Source organism: Aquarana catesbeiana, linkage group LG07 (genome assembly GCF_042186555.1).
Source record: "Aquarana catesbeiana isolate 2022-GZ linkage group LG07, ASM4218655v1, whole genome shotgun sequence".
Taxonomy (NCBI): domain Eukaryota; kingdom Metazoa; phylum Chordata; class Amphibia; order Anura; family Ranidae; genus Aquarana; species Aquarana catesbeiana.
In genome coordinates this window covers 19287009-19310431 of record NC_133330.1, presented here as the reverse complement: position 1 = coordinate 19310431, position 23423 = coordinate 19287009, and the positions used below count along the sequence as shown (strand labels likewise).

The window sequence follows — 23423 nt, the reverse complement described above, 5'->3', positions numbered from 1 at the left end:
TTTACGCCCCCCCGTGACATGAAGACTATACGGCCCCCCGTGACACCCAGACTATACGGCCCCCCTGTGACATCCAGACCAGCCCCCCCCTGTGACAGACCAGACCCCCCTTTGACATCCAGACTGGCCCCCCCTGTGACATCCAGACCAGCCTCCACCTGTGACATCCAGACCAGCCCTCCCTGTGACATCCAGACCAGCCCTCCCTGTGACATCCAGACCGCCCCCCCTGTGACATCCAGACCAGCCCCCCCGTGACATCCAGACTGGCCCCCCCCCTGTGACATCCAGGCTATACGGCCCCAAAGTTCAGTAAGCAAGTCCATAACAGGTCACAGAGACTGGCTTCAGGGCGGGGGTGGGCGGTGCCGAAGCTCAATCTCTATTGTAGCCATCTAGCCAGCCTACTTCTACGGTCTCCTTGAAAATGGCGGCCGGCGGAGACATCATTACAAAGGTGGGAAATGTAATTTAAGTCTTGTGTTGGGGTGCTGAAGTAGGAGATTGGAAGGGTTAGCAGGTGGACAGGCAGTGCACCACTATGACCTGTGGTGTGGAGTACATGTAGTTAGACACAGAGACATTTGATGAACTGTATGAAAAAGTATTTATAAAATGCGAAAAAAACAAAAAACATTTTTTTACAAATTCTGTAGAACATCCAGAGTATTCTTAATAGTAAGCTGCACTTCCTCCACTTGCTCTTTAATGCTATCCGTCTTCCTCTGTTGTGCCAGAAGATCGACAATGCAGAGCCGTAGAGTCGCCCTATCCAGATGCATGTCCGAATCTCGAGCTATATGTACAAAAAATACATTTTTAAAATAAGGCACTTTCTGTTTTACAATACAAATATTTGTGTAAAAATCAACCAAAATCATACCAGAGGTTGTGGCTTCCTGAGCCTCCTCCACCTCTACTACAACACCTGGTTCTCCAGGACTTGGCTGGGAGTAGGACTGGTGCCCTTCCTGGGGGTTCAAATTTGATTGGCCGTGTGGTGGACTATGAGGGTCCCTGCTGGCACTGGCTCTTCTCTCTTTTCTCTGTTCTTTTTCTGTGATAAAGCAAACTAAAATCAATCTAAATAAAGCAGAGATGATAAATAATATGGCATGTACTTCAAATATTTCTGACGTTTTATATGATATTTGGAATTATGCTCTAAATTCTGAATTTTTTTTTTTTTAGAAGACAGGAGAAGTGCAAAATGAAAGGCAAAATCGATGAAGTGGACAGTGAGCTGAATTTGAGAATATTTCCACATCAACTCTTTGACACTACACATTGCTCACTTCTCCTACATTGGCCAAACTCTTCGCCCTTTTCTAAATATCACTTATTCTGCTTGATTTATATTCAACTGCAGCAATAACAGTTATTTTAGTACAATTTCTGGGCCTAAGGTCATTTCTCAATGTTTGGTGCAACTTGATTGCACTAAGCAAAGACGTCATCATGCACTCGCGGCATTCTTCGTGATACCTGCCTGCGGTCATCTTTGTGATAAAGGCCGACAGAGAGCGGGGGGGCGACAGTCACCTTGCGAGATAAGCTATGCCACCGGGTCCCCTCCCCTCTCATGATACTGTCAGGCAGTCGGTCCATGACCGAGCGCCAGACTTAGCAGAGGGTGGGTGCACTGGGTGACAACAAAATTACTGTCAGTCATTTTGTTGTCCAATAGTGTCAACCGGGTGCGGACAGCACCCACTGTACCCCCCATGTGATGCCAATGCATGTTGTTGCAGCAGGTTATATATATATATTGTACAGATTTGCCACTTTACAGGCAGTTTAAGTGCACCCACCCAGCCTACATCATGGGACACCTTGGCCTGCCACCAATGTGCCATCAGGGACAGGAAGGCGTGCTGGGCACTACACGCACTCCACAGGCCAGTGGTCAGGTGCACTGCCTGTCCACCTGCCCTTCCAATCTCCTCCTTGAGCACCCCAACACAAGACCTGTATTAGGCTGGCACCACAGTTTGGCTGAAGGTCTTACGTGATGGCACATGGTACTGTGGTACCCTTACCCTGAAAGCCACCAAAGTCTTCCAGGGTGGCCTGGCTGGTATGGATTGGATGTGGGATGGTAACAGCATCCTTTTCTGCCTCATACTGGCTGGTGGTGCTGGCACTCATGGTGGCTGTGGCGGTGCTACTATTGGTTCCCCTTTTGGTGCTTGGCGGAGGGGCCATAATACTTTTCTCCCCTAACAGCACTGCGTGGTGGTGCACACGCATGTGCTGGTTCATGCCACTATTACTGAGATGCCCTATGTCTCTGCCCCCGGTGACCTCCCTGCCACAGTGATTGCATTTGGCCTTCTGACCAACACCAGTTCTTTTAAAATTCTGCCAAATGCTGGAACAGCAGCCACCACCAATGACACTGCCTGATGGAATCCCTTCCACTGCAGTGGTCCGGTGGTCACACTCTCTTCATGAGGTTCGGCAGGAGCAGGAGTAAGAGACCTGAACATCCCAGGTATTTTGGGTGCTGTGATGGATTGAGGACTAATGGTTGCATTGGCCCATTCTGATACTGGAGGCTTATAAAGCACTTGGGCAGGGGACTTTTCAGGAAAGAAAAGTTGTGGGGACTGAGGGGAGATACTTTCTGGGTTGTCGGTGGTGCCAACATGGGTAGAGGGCTGGAAATCAAATTTGTCTACAACAATGTCAGGAAAGCCTGTTTCCACCTCTTCCACATTGGAAGGCTCTATGTGAGAGGGAACTTGAAGCATCGCCCTGTGAATGATCGGAATTGTACTAGAGCCGAGTGTGTTGGTAAAGTGGAGTCTACGGACCACTTTTTGCTGCAGTGTCCCTTTTAACATAGAGGTGTATAAAAGGGTAGGGAGGGCTCTAGGCATCCCCTTTTTCTATCGCATGAGTTATGCGGAGTGGGTGTACGGGGCATTCCCGACTCTCTGGGATTTTAATTTCGATACACTTTTTCTAGTTAGTATAGCTGTCCGTTACTTCACATGGAATGAACGGTGTCAGATTACCCTGCGGAAGAAAGTCCTCTCTGTTGAGGTGGTGGTGCATGATATTCTGGGTGAGGTTGGGAAAATTCGGGGTCTTGAGAAGGGCAAGGAGCCTCGGGCGGTCTGGAAAAGGGCGTGGAGGAATATCAGACCTGTCTCTGGTGAATTGCCCATCTCTGGGTGAGGTGCTCCTTTTCTTTTTCTGTTTCTTTCACTCCCCTAGCTTTTGTTGGTTAGTATCTTCTTTTTGAAGAAGGGCTGCATGCATAATGGGTGTGGGTTTGTTTCTTGACCTTGCAGGTTTGTCTGGTGTAGTGGTGTGAGTCGTAGCGAGATTTATCTTCCCCAGTAATGACATGATTATTTGAGATTTTTTGCTTTTGCTGTAATGTCTTTCTTTGTTTGAGAGCAGATTTACTATATTTATTTTAATCTTTATGTAAATATGTATATACTTATGTATATTTTATATATATTGTTTTTATGCTTTTTGATTGCAAGACTTTTAATAAAGAAAAATTGGGAAGAATGTTCCTTACATTGGTGATCAGTGTGAAGAATGTTCCTTACATTGGTGGTCAGTGAGAAGAATGTTCCTTATATTGGTGATCAGTGAGAAGAATGTCCCTTACATTGGTGATCAGTGAGAAGAATGTTCCTTACATTGGTGATCAGTGAGAAGAATGTTCCTTACATTGGTAATCAGTGGGAAGAATGTTCCTTACATTGGTGATCAGTGAGAAGAATGTTCCTTACATTGGTGATCAGTGAGAAGAATGTTCCTTACATTGGTGATCAGTGAGAAGAATGTTCCTTACATTGGTGGTCAGTGAGAAGAATGCTCCTTACATTGGTGATCAGTGAGAAGAATGTCCCTTACATTGGTGATCAGTGAGAAGAATGTTCCTTACATTGGTGATCAGTGAGAAGAATGTTCCTTACATTGGTGATCAGTGGGAAGAATGTTCCTTACATTGGTGATCAGTGAGAAGAATGCTCCTTACATTGGTGATCAGTGGGAAGAATGTTCCTTACATTGGTGATCAGTGAGAAGAATGTTCCTTACATTGGTGATCAGTGAGAAGAATGTTCCTTACATTGGTGATCAGTGAGAAGAATGTCCCTTACATTGGTGATCAGTGAGAAGAATGTTCCTTACATTGGTGATCAGTGAGAAGAATGTTCCTTACATTGGTGATCAGTGGGAAGAATGTTCCTTACATTGGTGATCAGTGAGAAGAATGTTCCTTACATTGGTGATCAGTGAGAAGAATGCTCCTTACATTGGTGATCAGTGAGAAGAATGTCCCTTACATTGGTGATCAGTGAGAAGAATGTTCCTTACATTGGTGATCAGTGAGAAGAATGTTCCTTACATTGGTGATCAGTGGGAAGAATGTTCCTTACATTGGTGATCAGTGAGAAGAATGTTCCTTACATTGGTGGTCAGTGGGAAGGAGGAGGAGGACACACCTAAGGAGCTCTCTGAGAACCAGCCTTTTTTCAAGCCTGGGCCTTGCCTGTTAGCTTGGCCCAGGAATAATGCCTGATCCTGGGGGAGGCCCTGGGAGGGATCCCCCTGATGACATGGGGCCTAGTGAGGAGGAGGTGGAGGATCTGACTGTGGGTCCAGGCCCTGGTATGGATGCGAGTGTCTTCAGACAGAAGATTGTTGATCGTTTTAGGCAAATTGGAAGGGCTGAAGAGAAACTTCAAGTTTTGAAAGCTGAACATAAGAACTTCAGAGCCAAATACTTCCAGGCCTGGAGTAGAAATCGCACAGCCATGAAGCCTGAGTTACAGGAATTAGAGGAAAAAGTAAAGCAGCAAACTTTATTGTTGGAGAAGTTAAAAGCCAGAAGTGGAGCATTTAAAGAAAAGTTCGACAATGAGAAGAGATTTGCCAGCCAGTCGTCAGTAAGTCGCATGGATCAGCACCCTCAGGTTATGGATGACCCGGGTCCATCTGCCTCTGCACCTCTCCCCCCATGTAAGGCCTTGGAATCGCCAGCGGCAACCAGCCAGGGGGTTGAGAGTGAGCATGGCACCCTGACCTTCATCCAGCAGATGGAGTCACCCCTGAGAGCAGACAAGTTTGCCATATCTGATGATCCATCAGAAACCCCTGAGGATGAGAGGAAAAATAAACCAGGGAATGAAGATGGACCTGCACCAAACACCCTGAACATGGATGTTTCTACTCCTGCGTTTGCTGAGACCAGTAGTTCCTCTACCAAGTTTGCTGCATGTGTTTCACACAGTATGGCTGACACCAGCAAAGAGATTGCCTCACCTGAACCTCCCTGTGTTCCAGCAGAGCTGATTGATGCTGATGGGGGAGGGGATCAGCACATTGCACCATGTGCAGTGGAAGCCATGGATGTGTCAGACCAGCCTGCTGAAAGTCCCGTCCTGATGGAGGAGAACAGGCCAGCTGAAGATTCCACCAGCACAGCAGTGGGAACTGACACTGTTGGGAAGACTGCAGGAACTGTGAATATACCAGCAAGTATTAAGAATGACAGTAATGATAAAACAATGAATGTGGTGGGTGGTGGTGAAGGGGTAAATACTGCTGGGAAAAATAAAAATGACATTGCTCTCCCTGCTCAGCAGAGGAAAGACTCATCGATTGTTCAGACCAAATCTGTACAATCGATATCTGCTAGGAATGTGTCAGACGGTTCAAAGCACACAAATGCTTCTTCTGCTGGGAGAAATGTGGGCAGTTATGCATCTGTTCTGGGGAGTCGCACCAAGGAGGGTGGAGGGAATTTTGTAAATATTAGTGGTCACAATTTGGGGAGGCTTGGTGGTGGGATGGTTGGTGGGTACAGGAGGAGGAATGTGGTTCAATTGAAGTGGGAGGGGGAGGGGACCCCACCAGTAAGGGGGAGGGTGGCTGAGTTGGTTCTGGAAATGGGGTTTAAAGCCTTGGATATCTTTGCTTTGATTTGCCCAGTGGGGAGTTATGAATTTGATTTGTCCTTTGTAAAGCCTGAGGGTCTGGATTTATTTTGGGAGCGATATAGGAGGTGCAAGGGCCTTCCGCAGTGGAGTGGTTTGGTGCCAAAGGTGATTTCCAGGCAGCCTCTGATAAAGTCGGTGACGATCCTGGTGCGTAACGAATCCATACCAGAGGCTGATTTGATAGTATGGCTACGCCGATATGGTGAGGTCCTCGCTCCACTGCGGAAGGTCCTTGATGAGCATGGGATATGGACAGGGGCCTGGACAGTGTCACTAAAATTGGGCATGCTGGGCAATGTAGTTCAACACCTTTCCTGTTCAGCTTTTCTGGGGAGAGATAGGCTGACTATTTTTTACCAGGGTCAGCCTAAAGTCTGTAATAAATGTGGAGACAAAGGCCATTTTGCATCTACCTGTACCCGTAAGAAATACTCACTATGCCAGGATCTGGACCATTTGGCTAAGGATTGTACTGAAATTCGGTGCAATTTGTGCCAAAAGCTGGGTCATCCTTATAGTCAGTGCCTGGAGGCATTACATAACTTGCCAGGATTGGAGGCTGAGTTGCAGAGACTTGATAAGGAGGATGAGGCCGCTAAAACTGTTATTGCCCCTCCTGTTTCTGTTATATCTGTTCCAGATTTCCCCTAGTAATGTGGTCCCTGAGTCTGTCCCTCCTGTGTCTGTTACATCTGTTGTTTCGGATTCTGTTTCACCTAGTAATGTGGTCCCTGAGTCTGTCCCTCCTGTGTCTGTTACATCTGTTGTTTCGGATTCTGTTTCACCTAGTAATGTGGTCCCTGAGTCTGTCCCCCATGTGGTGGTCCCTAATCCTACTGTACGTAGATCCTCCAGACTGGCAGAAGCTGCTGGGGGGGCAGGTTTGGCGGATCTTCCCACTCGGCCTCCAGTCCCTGTCCCTCAGCGGCACAAACGTGGTCAGGGGAATGTGGGGGTGCTGGATGGGGGTGGGGCTGATAGAAGGGTGTCCATATCCCATGTCTCACCCTCTGTTGAGGGGGATTCGGATGATGAGGGGTGGGAGAAGTTTAGGAGGAAGAAAAAGAAGAAGAAGAGGAAGACAAGTAAAGTGGTCATTTCTTCCTCAGGGTCGGACCCAGGAGGGGTTCCTCTTGGTAATACCTTTTCAGTTTTGTCGGGTGATGAGATGTCTGATATATCTTTCTCTTTATCATCCATGGATGAGGGGGAGTCACATAGTCTGAAGAGAGCTGTTTCTGGTGATGAGAGTGTGGCAAAGGTTAAGAAACGACTACCCCAATCATCCTGATGGCAGTTCCCACTCCGATAAAGGTGGCGACCATTAATGTCGCCAGCATTAAATCTGCAAGAGCTCGTGATATTGCCTTATTTTTGCTCAGCGAGTTTGATGCCGAGATTTTATTTTTGCAAGAGACCTGGCTCAATACTTTGGCTGATGTCCATCTAGCAAAAAGGGAGTGGAGATGCGGTCCCTCCTTTTGGTCTCTTGCGGCTGAGCCCTGCAGCGGAGTTGCGGTCCTTTTTAAAACCGATATGGTAACATGCCGGCGGGTAATTGAGGTAGAAATGGGGAGATGCATGGTCTTGGACGTCTCTGTTAGGGGGCAGGACCTGCGGCTGATCAATATCTATGGACCGCAGTCAAAATGGGGCAGGAAATGCCTCCTCACAGAGATCAAGCCCTTCCTTTTTACGTCCCAGCAGGTTGTCTTTGGAGGTGATTTTAACACCATAATTAGGCCTGAAGACAGGAGAGGCTCCATAGACAGGCTGGGTTACGATAGCGTTTTTCTTAGAGATATGGTGAGACAAGCAGGCCTGGTAGATGTGCATATTAAGCTCTGCCCTGGCAGCACGGGATTCACATTTCAGAGAGGGAATAGTCAGAGTAGGATAGATAGTTTTTTTTTAAAGGAGAACTCTGCTTTCTCGGCTCCTGAGTTGAGGGCGGTGGAGTTCTCTGACCACTGTATGCTGTCTGTGACTCTGAATGCCTCGGACACTCCACCCAGGGGAAGGGGTACCTGAAACTGAATTCGGCTCTCCTGGAAGATGTAGAGGTAAGACAATCCTTTGAGGATTTTTTTCAGGCACAGGTTTCTATTCTGGACTTTTGCAGCAGTAAGTCAGAGTGGTGGGAGCTTGTGAAACAAAGGACAATTGGACTTTTCAAGGCCATAAGTAAGAAGAAGCAGCTTGGTATGTACATTGCCTACCAGCATTTGCGGAGGAAGCTTGATCATCTTGTCTCGTATAGAGGAGATCCAGGGGAGATCTCTGAGGTGAAGTTTCTTCTTAGGAAGTGTCAATACGACCGGCATGCCTCCTTGGTTCTGGAGAGGGATTATGGAAAATATCACTCGCCTGATCCTTACCAGAACTGTAAGCAAGGCATAGCAGTTAAGACGGTCATAGGCCTGAGGGATAGTACGGGTTCCCTGGTGAAGTCCAGATCAGGGATCCTGGAGATCTTCAGGGCATATTACGCAGACCTTCTGGGAAGAAAGGACCTTTGTCGGGACAGGATGGAAAGCTTTCTGGATTCTACTCCAGGATTGGGAAATGGTACATTGCCTTTGATGGATTTGACAGAACCAATTTCAGTGGATGAGGTAGTTCATGCTATAGAGAAGCTGGCTACCAAAAAATCGCCTGGGCCAGATGGGTTGACAGCTGAATTCTACAAGTGTTTTAAGTCCATTCTGGCTCCCTTTTTAGCAGAGGTTTATAACAGCTGTCTAGAAGAGGGTTCGCTCCCTCCCTCCATGAGGCAATCCGCTGTGATTCTTCTGTCAAAAGGTAAAGACCCCTCAATGATTGAGAACTGGCGCCCCATCAGTCTTCTTAATGTTGATAGAAAGATCCTGGCGAAGATTCTTTTTTGGCACTTGTCGTCAGTAGCAGGCGATTTGTTGTCCAGTCATCAGCACTGCTCAGTCCAAGGTAGAAGTACCTTTTCAGCGGTTTTAGCTGTCCGGGAGGCTTTGGAACGATGCAGGGCTGCTGGATGGAGAAAGTACTTGCTGGCATTGGATCAGGCGAAGGCTTTTGATAGAGTCAATCACGAGTACCTGTATTTGCTACTTGGTAGATACGGCCTGCAGGGGAGGTTTATAGATTGGCTGAAGACATTATATAGAGGGGCTGAGAGCTTCCCACTGGTTAATGGTTGGGTTGGACGGCCTTTTGGGGTTGGCTCTGGTGTGCGCCAGGGATGTCCTCTGAGCCCCCTGTTATATGTATTCGCAATCGACCCCTTCATAAGAAGGCTAGAGAGTGGATCTTTGTGCGGGGTGCCTTTGGGCATTGCTGGTGTGCCGCCTCTGAAGGTTGTGGCCTATGCCGATGATGTGTCTGTTATTGTCTCTGGGACAGAGGAGGCGCAGGAGGTGGTCTCTATGATAGAGCAGTACACGGAGGCTTCTGGTTCTAAAGTCAACCATGAAAAGAGTGAAGTTTTCTGGATGGGTGAGGAGGGTGAAAGCTTCGAACTTCCGGATGCCTTCCCAGAGCCCCAGCAGGAAATTAAAGTGTTGGGCATCAAATTTGGTCCTGGTGACTATGGTCATCGAAATTGGGAAAGCAGGTTGGTGTGTGCCAACGCCAAAGTAGCAAGCTGGAAGAAATGGAAGCTTTCCTTGAGGGAGAGGGTTGACTTGATCAAAACGTACCTGGTCCCAATCTTTTTATATGTCAGCTTCGTCTGTATCTTGCCAGCATCTCTCTATGCAAGGGTGTACAGCTGTTTTTTCCAACTGTTATGGGGAAGTAGGCTGAACCTGATCAAACGCAATGTAACTTACCTGTCTAGGCGGGAGGGTGGCCTAGGAATGGTCAACCCAATAGTTTTCTTTTCTCTGCTCTTTTTAAAGTACAATCTTGGTAACATGCTAGCAGAGAACCCGCCGGGATGGGTGGGCATTTTTCAGTCTTGTTTTAGGCCTTTTCTGCGATGCTGGGAAGATGGCGGGCCAGTGAAAAGTCTGAGAGTCCGACATGGCAAGCTCCCGGCTTATGTTGCCCCGTGTCTGAAAATACTTCGGCAGTGGCAGGTGACAGTGGAGGATATCAAGTCTCTCCCCAGGAAGCTTCTGGAGAAGAGGATTTTGAGCTCTGCTTTCAGTGTGTCACTGGCCTTAAGGGATTGCCCAGGCTCTGTAATGAGGGAGGGGTTGCGTTTAATCAATTTAGAAAGAATCCCCTTGAAGTTTAGGGATCAAGCCTGGCTCGCTTTCCATGGAAGGCTCTATGTCAGAGGGAACTTGAAGCATCGCCCTGTGGATGATCGGGATTGTCCTAGAGCGGAGTGTGTTGGTAAAGTGGAGTCTATGGACCACTTTTTGCTGCAGTGTCCCTTTAACATAGAGGTGTATAAAAGGGTGGGGAGGGCTCTAGGCATCCCCTTTTTCTATCGCATGAGTTATGCGGAGTGGGTGTACGGGGCATTCCCGACTTGCTGGGATTTTGATTTGGATACACTGTTTTTAGTTAGTATAGTTGTCCGTTACTTCACATGGAATGCACGGTGCCAGATTACCCTGCGGAAAAAAGTCCTCTCTGTTGAGGTGGTGGTGCACGATATTCTGGGTGAGGTTGGGAAAATTCGGGGTCTTGAGAGGGGCAGGGAGCCTCGGGCGGTCTGGAAAAGGGTGTGGAGGAATATCAGACCTGCCTTTGGTGAACTGCCCATCTCTGGGTGAGGTGCTCCTTTTCTTTTTCTGTTTCTTTCACTCCCTTAGCTTTTGTTGGTTAGTATCTTCTTTTTGAAGAAGGGCTGCATGCATAATGGGTGCGGGTTTGTTTCTTGACCTCACAGTTTAGATGTCTGGTGTATTGGTGTGAGTTGTAGTGAGATTATCCCCAATAATGACATGTTCATGATGAGTTTTGTTTTTGCTGTAAAGTCATTTTTTGTTTGAGAGCAGATTTGCTATATTTATTTTCATTTATGTAAATATGTATATATTTATGTATATTATATATAGTGATTTTATGCTTATTGATTGCAAGACTTTTAATAAAGAAAAATTGGGAAGAATGTTCCTTACATTGGTGATCAGTGGGAAGAATGCCCCTTACATTGGTGATCAGTGGGAAGAATGTTCCTTACATTGGTGATCAGTGAGAAGAATGTTCCTTACATTGGTGATCCGTGAGAAGCATAGGCGTGCGCACAGGGTGTGCCAGGTGTGCCTGGGCACACCCTAATGCCCAGGCACACCCTAATGCCCAGGCACATCCAACACACCCCAGGGCTTTTTTGCTGCTAAAATGTGTGAGAATTATTTTTTTCTAAATGACACTGCTGCGAGTTAGACTATTTGTCATGGATGTGTACAACTCCTGTGGGAACTGCAGCCACTGGCTGCGGAGTAATCAGTCAGTCAGCCGCATTTTCCGATGCTGACTCTGTAGTTCCGGCTACAGCATCCCTGTCAGCTGAATATCACTCCGCCGCCAGCTGTCAGAGATGAAGCATGTGAACTTCAGAGAGCATCGGATACTTCCTGACTGCTTACTTCACAGCTGTGGCTGCAGTCCTTACAGGAGTCACCCACCATCCTATGCCCATCCTATGCCCTGTGTGCCAGAAGACAGCTTGCCGAACTCCTCTCTGATGCCGCATTTGGATGAAAACTCTCTCTCTCCTCCTCGGGTTCCTGTCTGGCTGAGTCGGAGCTTTCACAGCTCCAGTACAGGTGGGAGGAGCAGGAAGTGATATCACAGAGTGCACCCTCCATCACTTTCCTCATGTCCAGCACACAGCACAGCTCTCCCTGGGGTTGATGGAAGAGCTCAGAGGACACATAGCAGCCTTTTACCTGTAAGACCTGTGAGTACTGACCTTCTCTGCCTTCCACTATACAATTCTATGCACTTTGCAGAACAGGTTTACTGAAAGAGAAAGTAACATTCTTCAACAGGTTAGGAATTCCTGGGACTTCTGAGGTGTTACATAAATGTATTCCACATACACGTTATATCCTGTTAAAATGATTTTTTTTAAAATAACATATAATATGTGTGTGTATGGAATACATCTATGTAGCACTTCTGAAGTCCCAGAAATTCCTAACCTATCAAAAACTCTTATCATAATAATACAGCCCAACTCCAGGACAGGAAAAAAGTCTATCCTTGCAGTGTGTGGGGGGAGGGGGGTAACCTCTTTCACTTACCTGACTCTAATGTCTCTTCCTTCACCCCAAAGCCATGACATCATCACATACCATACAGGGACATTAACCCTGCATGGTATGATAGGGAGGCTGGAGTGTGACCACAGCCAGTAACTTAAAGCAGAGCTCCACCTTAAAAAAAAATATTAAAAGCCAGCAGCTACAAATACTGCAGCTGCTGACTTTTAATAAATGGACACTTACCTGTCCAGGGCGCCCGCGATGTCGGCAGCAGATGACGAGCAACTGCTCGGTTTTCAGCTGCCCCCACCGCCATCCTCGGTCAGGGAATCGGGAAGTGAAGCGTTGCGGCTTTACTGACGCCCTGCGTGTCTTCACTGGTCCCCATTGTGTTGTGGGAACTGTGTGTTTCCCAGACCACAACGGGGGGGGGGGTCAGGCATCTGCAGCCAGCTATTCCCGGAAGTGGGTGCAGATACCTGTATTATACAGGTATCTGCACCCCCCTGAAAGGTGCCAATTGTGGCACCAGGGGGGGGGGGGGATCAGATGAGTGGAAGTTCCACTTTAGGGTGGAACTCCGCTTTAAGACCCCTTTCACACTAGGGTATTTTTCAGGTGTTTTAGTGCTAAAAATAGCGCCTGTAAAGTACCTGAAAACTGCCTCCTCAGTGTGAAAGCCTGAGTGCTTTCACACAGGGGCAGTGTGCTTGCAGTGCTTGCAGGACGTTAGGAAAGGTCCCGCAAGCAGCATCTTTGGGGTGGTGTGGTAGCGCTGTATACACTGCTTCTAAACCGCCCAATGCCCATTGGAATGAATTGGCAGCGCTGGCGCAGCGCCTGCAAAGCGCTTTGGCAGCGCCGCAACATGGCCGGTTTTAACCCTTTCTTCAGCCGCTAGCAGGAGTTAAACCTCTATGCATTTATTATTTTTTAATAAAAAGTTGAACAAAGGCACTTGGGTTAGGCAGGCACATATATAGGTGGTTTTATGTACATATATGTGAGTGTTTGTGTGTGTGTATATACAGTATATGTGTGTGTGTGTGTGTGTGTGTGTGTGTGTGTGTGTGTGTATATATATATATATATATATATATATATATATATATATATATTATACACACGCATGTGTGTTTGAGTTTTGGGGTGCACACCCTAATGCAATAGGCTGCGCACGCCTATGGTGAGAAGAATGTTCCTTACATTGGTGGTCAGTGGGAAGAATGATCCTTTCATTGGTGATCAGTGGGAAGAATGTCCCTTACATTGGTGATCAGTGGGAAGAATGTTCCTTACATTTGTGATCAGTGGGAAGAATGTTCCTTACATTGGTGATCAGTGAGAAGAATGTTCCTTACATTGGTGATCAGTGAGAAGAATGTTCCTTACATTGGTGATCAGTGAGAAGAATGTTCCTTACATTGGTGATCAGTGAGAAGAATGCTCCTTACATTGGTGATCTGTGGGAAGAATGTTCCTTACATTGGTAGTCAGTGAGAAGAATGTTCCTTACATTGGTGATCAGTGAGAAGAATGTTCCTTACATTAATAATCAGTGGGAAGAATGTTCCTTACATTGGTGATCAGTGAGAAGAATGTTCCTTACATTGGTAGTCAGTGGGAAGAATGTTCCTTACATTGGTGATTAGTGAGAAGAATGTTCCTTACATTGGTAGTCAGTGGGAAGAATGTTCCTTACATTGGTGGTCAATTCATTAAGAAGAATTGCCCTTCCATTGGTTGTCTAGGGGAAGATTGCTCCTTACAGTGGTGATGAAAATGGCACCCTACGCCCTACAATCTTTATAACCTTATTTATATCTACTGGCATGTATGTAGTACAAGAGTCGCCTTGGTTGGATAAAGATTGATTGGATAGATTAGGTAGGTCCTCATATTGTATAGTTTTAGTAGATCTAAAGTTGATTGTACAGAGATTATACATTCAGATTGTAACCTCTATGGTAAGCCCTACAGACAGCGATAAAGATAAATGGTGTCATGGTGCTGACTCTGCCAAGTGGTATTGGCTCCAGAATTATGGATATACCATCAAATAGGAGGTCAATCAGCCATAGTTTAAGGAACCCCCTAACAATTTCTGGAGGAACCCTAGGAATTCCAAGAAACCCTGGTTGACAATGGCTGCTTTAAAGTGGTTGCAGACCCTTACAGTCCAATTTTTACTACATGTAAGCCTTTAATGAGGCTTACCTGTAGCTACCATGGATATCTCCTAAACCGTGCAGGTTTAGGAGATATCCACGGTAGCTACAGGTAAGCCTGATATCCCTTGTATTAGCATGTGCCGACATCATCGGCACATGTGCACTGAAGCAATGGCTCATTCATGCTGTTGCTTCCGCTGATGTGCCGTTACCGGCAGCTGAGTGACGTAATCGTGGCTCCACCCAATCACATTGCTGGAGCCTGCGATACCCAGAAATAACTGCGGGAACTGCGGGGGCTTGGATCTAAGGTAATTATTTCATAATGAGCTAGTATGTTATGCATACTAGCTCATTATGCCTTTGTCTTGCAGTTTTTTTTTTGTGCGTTTACAACCACTTTAAAGTGCCAATTTTGGGTGGATGCTGGGGAATCACAGAAGAGCATAGGCTCTCGTATACGTAATATAAGGAAGAAAGGCAGAACTTACACATCCTGGATGGAGGAGGACGTTGTGAAGAAGAGAAAGGCACAATGTTATAGAATATGAGAAGCTGCAATATTCCATATACTGTATGTATACTACATAGATTACAGACCCCCATATATCTACAATGATCCCTCTATGACCATCTACTGTACATGACCATACAGTGAAGGCATGGGACATTATTATTATAATTATTATACACAATTTATATAGCGCCAACAGTTTACGCATCGCTTTACAAAGTAGAGGGGGGACAGCACAATTACAGTTCAGTTCAATACAGAAGGGACAGGAGGGCCCTGCTCGTAGAGCTTACATTCTAAAGGGAGGGATGGTGGTACAAAAGGTAATAGATGCGGGGAATGATTTAATGGGGGTGGCTCGGGGACAGTTGTTAGGTGGGTGTGGTATAGGCTTCCCTGAATAAGTGAGTTTTCAGGGATCTCCTAAAGGTGGACAGGTTAGGGGCTGATCGGACATACCAGGGCAGGGAGTTCCAGAGGAATCGGAGAGGCTCTGGAGAATTCCTGAAGGCGAGCATGGGAGGAGGTAACAAGAGAGCTAGAGAGCAGGAGGTCCTGGGAGGAGCAGAGGGGACGATTTGAGCGATATCTGCATATGAGGTTGGTGATGTAGCTGAGGGGATGTTGTGGATGGCCTTGTATGTTGTGGTTAGCATTTAGAATTTTAAACGGTGGGGTAGGGGAAGCCAGTGAAGGGATTGGCAGAGACGGGCAACAGTCACGGATCGGTTAGTGAGGTGTATTAGTCTAGCAGCAGCATTCATAATAGACTGAAGGGGGATAGCCTGCATAAGGGTAGGCCATTAAGGAGAGAGTTGCAGTAGTCGAGGCGGGAAATAATCAAGGAGTGAATAAGTTGCTTTGTGGTGTCATTAGTCAGGAAGGGTCAAATTCTGGAGATGTTGCGGAGGTTAAGGCGGCAGGATTTAGCCAGTGATTGGATGTGGGGGCTGAAGGAGAGGTCAGAGTCAAGGATTACACCCAGCACCCTGGCATGTGTGGAGGGACCAATGGTTGTGCTGTTGATCTTAATAGTAAAGTCATGGGGTGGGGGGGCTGGGAAGGAGGAAATATAACAAGCTCAGTGTTAGAAAGATTGAGTTTGAGAAAGTGGTGTGACATCTATACCGATATGTCATTCAGTAAGTTTGAGATCCGTCAGGAAATCAAGGGGGTGAGTTGAGGAGTGGAGAGATAGATCTGGGTGTCATCGGTGTAGAGGTAGTATTGGAAGCCATGGGAGGTTATCAACTGGCTCAGGGAAGAGGTATAGAGAAAAAAGGGAAGATAGGAGGGGCCCAAGGATGGAGCCTTGGGGTACCCTAACAGAAAGAGGAAGAGGAGCGGAGGAGATGGGGTTGTAAGTGACACTGAAAGTGCGCTGAGATAGGCAGGAGGAGAACCAGGATAAAGCAGAATCACGGAGGCCAAGGGAGTGTAGTTTGCTGAGGAGGATCAGGTGGTCAACTGTGTAGAAGGCTGCAGAGAGGTCTAAGAGTATGCGTATGGAGTAATGGCCATTGGTTTTAGCAGTTAGTAGGTCATTGGTGAGTTTTAGTAGGGCAGTTTCAGTTGAATGTTGTGGACGGAAGCCAGACTGTAGGGGGTCGAGAAGGTTGTTGTCCGTGAGAATCATGAGAAACATGAGAAATCATGAGGAACATGAGAATCTGTTATACCCTATATATGCTATATAAAATACAGACCCCCCCCCCCATTTCGATACAATGACCCCTCTACGACCATCTACCTGTCTACCTGTCTATATACTAAAGGCATGTAACATGAGAAGCTGTTATATCCTGTATATACTATATAGAATACATACCCCCCATATATCTACAATGACCCCATTTTGACTATCTACCTGTCTGTGCTCAGAAGACACGGGACATGAGAAGCTTGTATATCTTGCATATATTATATAGATCCCCCCCCAATATATCTTCAATGACCCCACTGTGACCATCTACAGTACCTGTCAGTAAACATAACACATCTGGTCAATCTGTGCCAAGGAGGACGAAGTGTGGAGGAAACTCCAGAGGGACATCGTGTATACTACAGTGGAATCTGTTCACCCGCTATTCTTCCTCACTTGTATGATTGGGCAGATACAAATTCCTACCGTCATATGATAATGTGGTCCTCACTGGTAGTACCTACCTTGTTTGGTGTACACACAATATACAACTGCTGACAAGAGTGACAGAAGGAGGACCCCACCAACAAATCCACCATGGATGTACCAGGACAGGGAAGCTTTAGGTCTTGATCCTTTATTTGCAGAAGCTAGTACAAAAGTAAAAGGTTTCTTTTATTTTTTTGAAGAAAAGCAAGATATATGATAGTAATTGAGCAGAAGATATACATTTGTTTGTCTGTAGATACAAAGAGTGAAAACTAAACAAATCTCACAGACAGTCCAGAAACACACATGCCTCCTCACTTCATTCTGCTTCTTATCTCACATTTCTGATTCCGTTCCCTTCTGGATCTGTTATTGACATCTGCTCTCCCTGAACATGTCCAGGTTCTGTCCACAATAATGTGGTTATAATGTCTGGTATGGGATACATAAGCGATTTTCCTCATTTAAGCAAAATTATAACTAATTAAGGTGTATTTATCTCCTATGATCCTGAGCTCCATCTAGTGGCTGTAATGCAGTATTTTCTCAATTCACTCTCTGTTCATTATGAATGAACCTACTTTTACTACTGTCCATAATATTTGAGGAACATTTGACCAGAAGAGAATATCACCTAAAAACATTTGATTCTGCCCCCTGCCCTCAGACCCCCCCCCCCCTCTATGTGAATGAGTAGGGGGTACCCCTAACCATTCACCAAAAAAGTGTAAAAGTTAATAAAGACAATACAAGAGTAATTGACAATTCCTTTATTAAAAAATGAAAAAAACAATGTTCCCCAAAGTAGATCCATCGTCAATCACAATGCCACCGCCGACCTGGAAAAAGAAATGCTCCGCCATCACTGAAGGCTAACCGCCTACTGCAGGCTCCACTGCTTGACAGTCCTTATATAGGTAAGTGGCGGAGCCACCTGGCGACATCGCCCGGTGGCACTGCTCCCTTGTGATGTCACCGACTGGTGCATGCTGGGTCGGTGACGTCACTAGGGGGGCGGTGCCACCAGGTGATGTCACTAGGTGGCTCCACCCCTTACCTATATAAGAACTGTTAAAACAATGGTGCCTGCAGTAGGCGGTCAGCCTTCGTTGACAGCAGGGCTTCTTTTTTTTGGGTCCAGTGGTGGTGGCGTCGTTGTGATTGACAATGGATCTACATCGTGGGACATTGTTTTTTTATTTTTAATAAAGGAATTGACAAAAAATCTATATTTGTTTTTATTACATTTTGACACTTTTTTGGTGAATGGGTAGGGGCGGGATCTGGCGGCCCTCTTGTCAAAGGGGGCTTCAAGATTCTGATGAGCCCCCTGCTCACACAACCACAGCCCAGGGTTGCTGGAAAGAGGCCTTGTACCCATCAACATGGGGATAAGGTGCTTTGGGGTGGAGGGAGCCCCTCGCCCCAAAGCACCCCACCCATGTTGAGGGCATGTGACCTTGTATGGTTTAGGAGGGGGGGCTCTCGCTCCCCTCCTTGACTGGCCTGCCTCTGCATGCTTGGAAAAGGGTCTGCTATGGATTTTGGAGTGGACCCCACGCCTTTTTTGTTCATTTTGGCATAGGTATGGATGGGGGGGACCTCATGCCATTTTTTTTTCCATATTTTTCTATTGCCATTTAAATGTAATTTTTTTCTTTATAAATGTCATTATTGCTGCAGCAGGTTCTATATACGGTACACCACTTTATAGGCAGACTAAGGGGACCCCACAGGCAGTATATTTAAAGGAATTTATAATTTTTATTGTTTCACTTTAAGCATCATTAAAATCACTGCTCCTTTAAAAAACAATTGTTTTTAAAAAACATTTTTTCATTGATACATATGCCCCAGGGCAGTACCCAGGCCCCCATACCCTTTTTATTGCCAATAACTTTAATACAAACCTTCAAAATGGGCATTTTTGATTTTTCACGTTCGGGTCCCATAGACTTTAATGAGGTCCGATGTTCGGGTTTGAACCTTTGCTATGTTATGGAGATCTGGTGTGAACCAAACTGAGGGGTGTTCAGCCCATCTCTATCAATAAATAAAAAAGTCCTAAATGCCTCCAAAGGTGAAAGAAATTGTTTCAAGTGGTTTCTTCAATCTGGACCTTCAGGTGTGTGCAGGGCAGGTGATAGAAATGATGGGGCCCCGTACAGCCTACCAGACAGGGCCCCCCTCCTCCAAAAATATCAAAATAATATTTTTGCTAGGATACAATGCCTGTGATGCTATGTGAATAGCGGCACAGAGGCAATATTTGCACCCCCACAGGGAGCAATCTGTATGCCCACACCCCACACAGTGAGCAATTGGTACTGACCACTCACTGTGTTCATTGAGGACATTAAGCCCCCCGCTCACCATTCTGAGGTAACCCACCTTTGTGACCTCAGCAGCTGCAGGGAAAATGGCAGCAGTGTGGGGGTAAGGGGGCACAGTCAGGGCCGTCTTTAACACAGGGCAAACGGGGCATCTGTCCAGGGCCCTGCCATTGTTGGGGGCCCAAAACAGCTGCCTCTGGGTCCCGTGCTGCCGCTGGCATTCTTCAGCTGAGTTCCTCCACCTCAATGATCCGGCGCTGGCTGCTGAGCTGCTCGCTACTGTCACTTGTAAATACACAAGAGATGCTTCTGCGTTTACAAGTGACAGCGCTCTCCTCCCGACAGCCAATTAGAACCCTCTCTGCTCTGCAAAACAACTCGTCTATCTATCTCTATACGAGAGCAAAGGGGGAGGGGCGGGGGATGTACACAGGCAGAAGCTGCTCCACGGACATGCAGTAAGTTACAACTTCTCTTCTGCAGCCCCACTCTGATGTTATTTAGGTGGTCGGAATGCTCAGTATTGGAAAGGGGAGGAGGGGGGATTGATGCCAGAGGAATGCTGTGTATTGATGGGGGGTGGGCTCCAAACTGGAATCTGGGGAGTGGAGCGCTCTGTACTTGGGAGGGGGGACATGGATGTACAAAGATCACCCCTAAACCCTGTACTCCATACACAGATCACCCCTAAACCCTGCACTTCATACACAGATCACCCCTAAACCCTACACTCCATACAAGATCACCCCTAAACCCTACACTCCATACAAGATCACCCCCAAACCCTGCACTCCGTACACAGATCACCCCTAAACCCTACACTCCGTACACAGATCACCCCTAAATCCTGCACTCCATACACAGAGTGCAGGATAGTAAATACAGATCTCACCTGTCACATTGAGGAAAGTCCCATTTCCTACTCCGGATATTTGTTGGCCGATTTGAAATGAAACTTCACAGTAAAACATCCCGGAGTCTGACAACTCCACACTGTGCAGGGTGATGTCGGCCGATCGTCCATGGATGAACTGATCGTTGTTCACTCTGGAGAGTCTTCCTGAGAAATACTTATCATTCTCAGAGATCTCCACCTCACTCCTCACTTTGTGTCTGTACCACTTGTAGGACCCTATAGTAGGATTCTCTCCATCGATTCTGTAGTAACACGGTAAGGTTATGGAGTCGCCCTCTGTGGCCCATATTACTGGAGTCTGCCATACATGGATTGTCTGTGATAGAAATCCTGACAGAGAGAAAAGACCGATGAGTGTGACAAGACTATAGAGGAGAAATTACTGTACAAAGATTTGTACTAGATATATAATCATAGATAGATACATAGAATATAGGGAAAGAAAGACAGAAAGAAAGAAAGAAAGAGAATCTGTAGATAGATAGACAGATATCTCGACAGACAACAAATACCAATGTCCAAGACTATAGAGGAGAAATTACTGTACAAAGACCTGTACTAGATAATCATATACAGATAAAATATTAGGATAGAATGAAAGAGAAAGAAAGAAGGACAGCAAATACCAATATCCAATACTATAGAGGAGAAAGAAAGAATAAATACAATTTCCTCCTCAGACCTGGCAGGACCCCCAGCATACAGATCAGTCCAGTGATGGGGTTCATGTTGCTCTGATGGTTCTGGTCGGCTCCCCTGAATATTCGGTATTACTGGCAGGTCTCTGCGCTGGGCGGAGTGTTTGGGATGGGAAGTTCTCTCTGTGGTCACCTTATGAAATGTCACGTAGACCTCTGGTCCACTCTCTGATCAGACCACTTCCCTGTGATCTCTGTGTATGGGGATTCTCATATACACCCCCGTCACCTCATCAACCACATTCACATATAATAATGAGGATCGGAGAGTATGAAATATCTGGAATTCTGCATCTTCTGCTTGTATGACACTGAATAGTCTGTGAAGCCGCTTCTGGGTGGAATGTATAGATATTTGCTCCACAGAGACAGTCATTATCTATGGAGGAAGCAGTAGTGAATACTCATTGACACTTTGCTTTATAAGTGTTTCCTGGCCGTTCTCAGTTCACACTCTCACTCCACACACTCCGGATCTGATAGGAGATCACACACCCATCTCAGAGGACTCAGAGTCTGGGAACACCTCTATTCAGTAATGACCTGCGGGAATATTACATACCGGCCATATCACACAAGTCCTATGGAATAGCTCATTGTTGTCAGGCAGAAGGCGTCTGTGTGTGTATATATATATATATATATATATATATATATATATATATATATATATATATATATATAAAAATTCTGTCCTAAAGCCTCAACTGTCATGAATAATGCCCATAATCTATCTAATATTTATTTCTTATGATTGTCAGCTCCATCTAGTGGCCATAATGTAGTATTTACCTAAAATACTTTAATCAGGAAAATAACGCATTATGACCACTAGATGGAGGTGACGATCATAGGAAATAAACATAGTAGACACTTTACAGGGATTATTCATGAGGTATTCTCTTTATTTTTTATAAATAGACGCCTTAACCCTATGTAGCGCTGGTAGATTTGCGATCTACCATCTGATAGGTAAATTTAGTAAATTGCTCGTTAGGGGAATTTAGATTTGCCTCTGTTCCAGCTTGGCTCATGTTGCATGTGTTTCCATACTGGGCCGGTGGAAGTCGTTGTTACTATTGGCTGGTGTTGGAAAGGCAACGTGTCAAAGCGTATGGATGCTCTTCTGTCCCGGAGACAACTCGGTGGAGGTGGTCCTCCGAGTGGGATTCTGGGAGAGGGTATTTATGGGACAGACTTCATGTTTTAGAGTTTTTTTTACAGCCACCTGCTGGCCCTCCTGGCAGACAGGTATGCGTTAGAGTGCTACCTCGTGGTCCTCCGTTCCCGAGGCCCACGCCGCTGCAGCGCATGGGGGGGCTCAGAAGCTTGTCTGGGGCCTACCACAGCAGCCGAGGAATGGTCCTGAGCTGTCTATCCAGAGTGAAGAAGCTGAACAACCGAGGAGATCCCAGGGGGGGACCCATCATGGAAGGATCACGCAGAGTGCTGGTCTGGAGAGGGGCCTGGTGATTCGGTTGGAGGACGTATCCTAAAATAACTTTACAGCATAGTGTTGCCGGGTTTGGCTTAAAGGTTCAAGCACTGTGACTGACATTCACCACAAAACCAATACATCCTGTGGCAGAGGATCGTACGGGTTCATCCCAAGCAAGTCTGTGGCAGAGACTTCTGTTCGTGCTACTTACTGGCTGTTAGGCAACTGAGAGAGGCCTATCCAGGCGAACAAAGAGTGTGTCCCAGGAGGGGAGTGCATTCTACTGTAATATTCAACTCTAAAGGACATTTGTCAAGAATCCTACAGAGGGGTATTTGAGCTTTCCCTGCAGTTTCCCTTCTGCCTCTTTCCTGCTACTTCCTTCGTTAATTGTTCAATAAAGCATTGAAAACGTACTCAAGTGTTGGTGCTTGTATCGTCCGGAGGTGAACTCAACGGAACCCTAGACCCAGTGCCGGTGAAACAGAGGGAAGAAGAGTGAAGGTAACAAGCCCGCTTTAAACCAGCAGCTCCACCGAGTGTTATTGCTACATGTGAGGGCTCGTCCAGGATTTGTTGACCCTCAATTCTCGCAACCCAGAGAAGTGTTTCACCGGGAGTTTACGGTGAGAGCTGGACTTTGTCAAAATTTTGCAGGAAGAGAAGGAGTTAAAGCTGCAGGACTTTATTTCTGAGTGCGTAGGCGGCGAACACCAGTGAAAGCCCAGGATCTACGTGATCAGAGGAACAAGTGGGAGGAGCCTACCCTACTTGATACCGCGTGGGACGCGTGTATGTGTTTGGCTCCAGAGGAAAAGAAAAGCCTCATGATCGTGCTGAGAAGATCAGAGTGTGGCTATGTCTTTTCCGGCGATGCAGCCAATTGTGGGACCGAGAATGTTCCCTGCAAACACTGTGTTGAATACTGTGCTGACCGGAACCCTGCCTACAGATACTGGAGTTTGTTTGAAGCCCCAGGGGAGGTTTGTTCTGTATACCTCAGGAGATATTGAGGGACTGGGCATGATCTGCCATCGATCTGCCATTGATGTGAAGGACTGGCCGTGCATCTTCGTCCGTTTGGCCGATGTCCGCAATGTAGAGAGTACT

At 46.4% G+C, this 23423-nt stretch overlaps 1 protein-coding gene across 1 annotated transcript; it reads right to left on the bottom strand.

Moving 5' to 3' along the window:
• Positions 1–434: 434 nt before the first annotated feature.
• Positions 435–21444, bottom strand: LOC141102850 (uncharacterized). The gene is made up of 5 exons (XM_073591877.1): positions 21438–21444; positions 20154–20507; positions 16964–17089; positions 884–1057; positions 435–796 (listed from the first exon to the last, which is right to left on the bottom strand). The coding sequence occupies exons 1-5, from the start codon at positions 21442–21444 to the stop codon at positions 642–644; spliced, it is 816 nt and encodes a 271-aa protein (XP_073447978.1). The 3' UTR covers positions 435–641.
• Positions 21445–23423: the final 1979 nt, after the last annotated feature.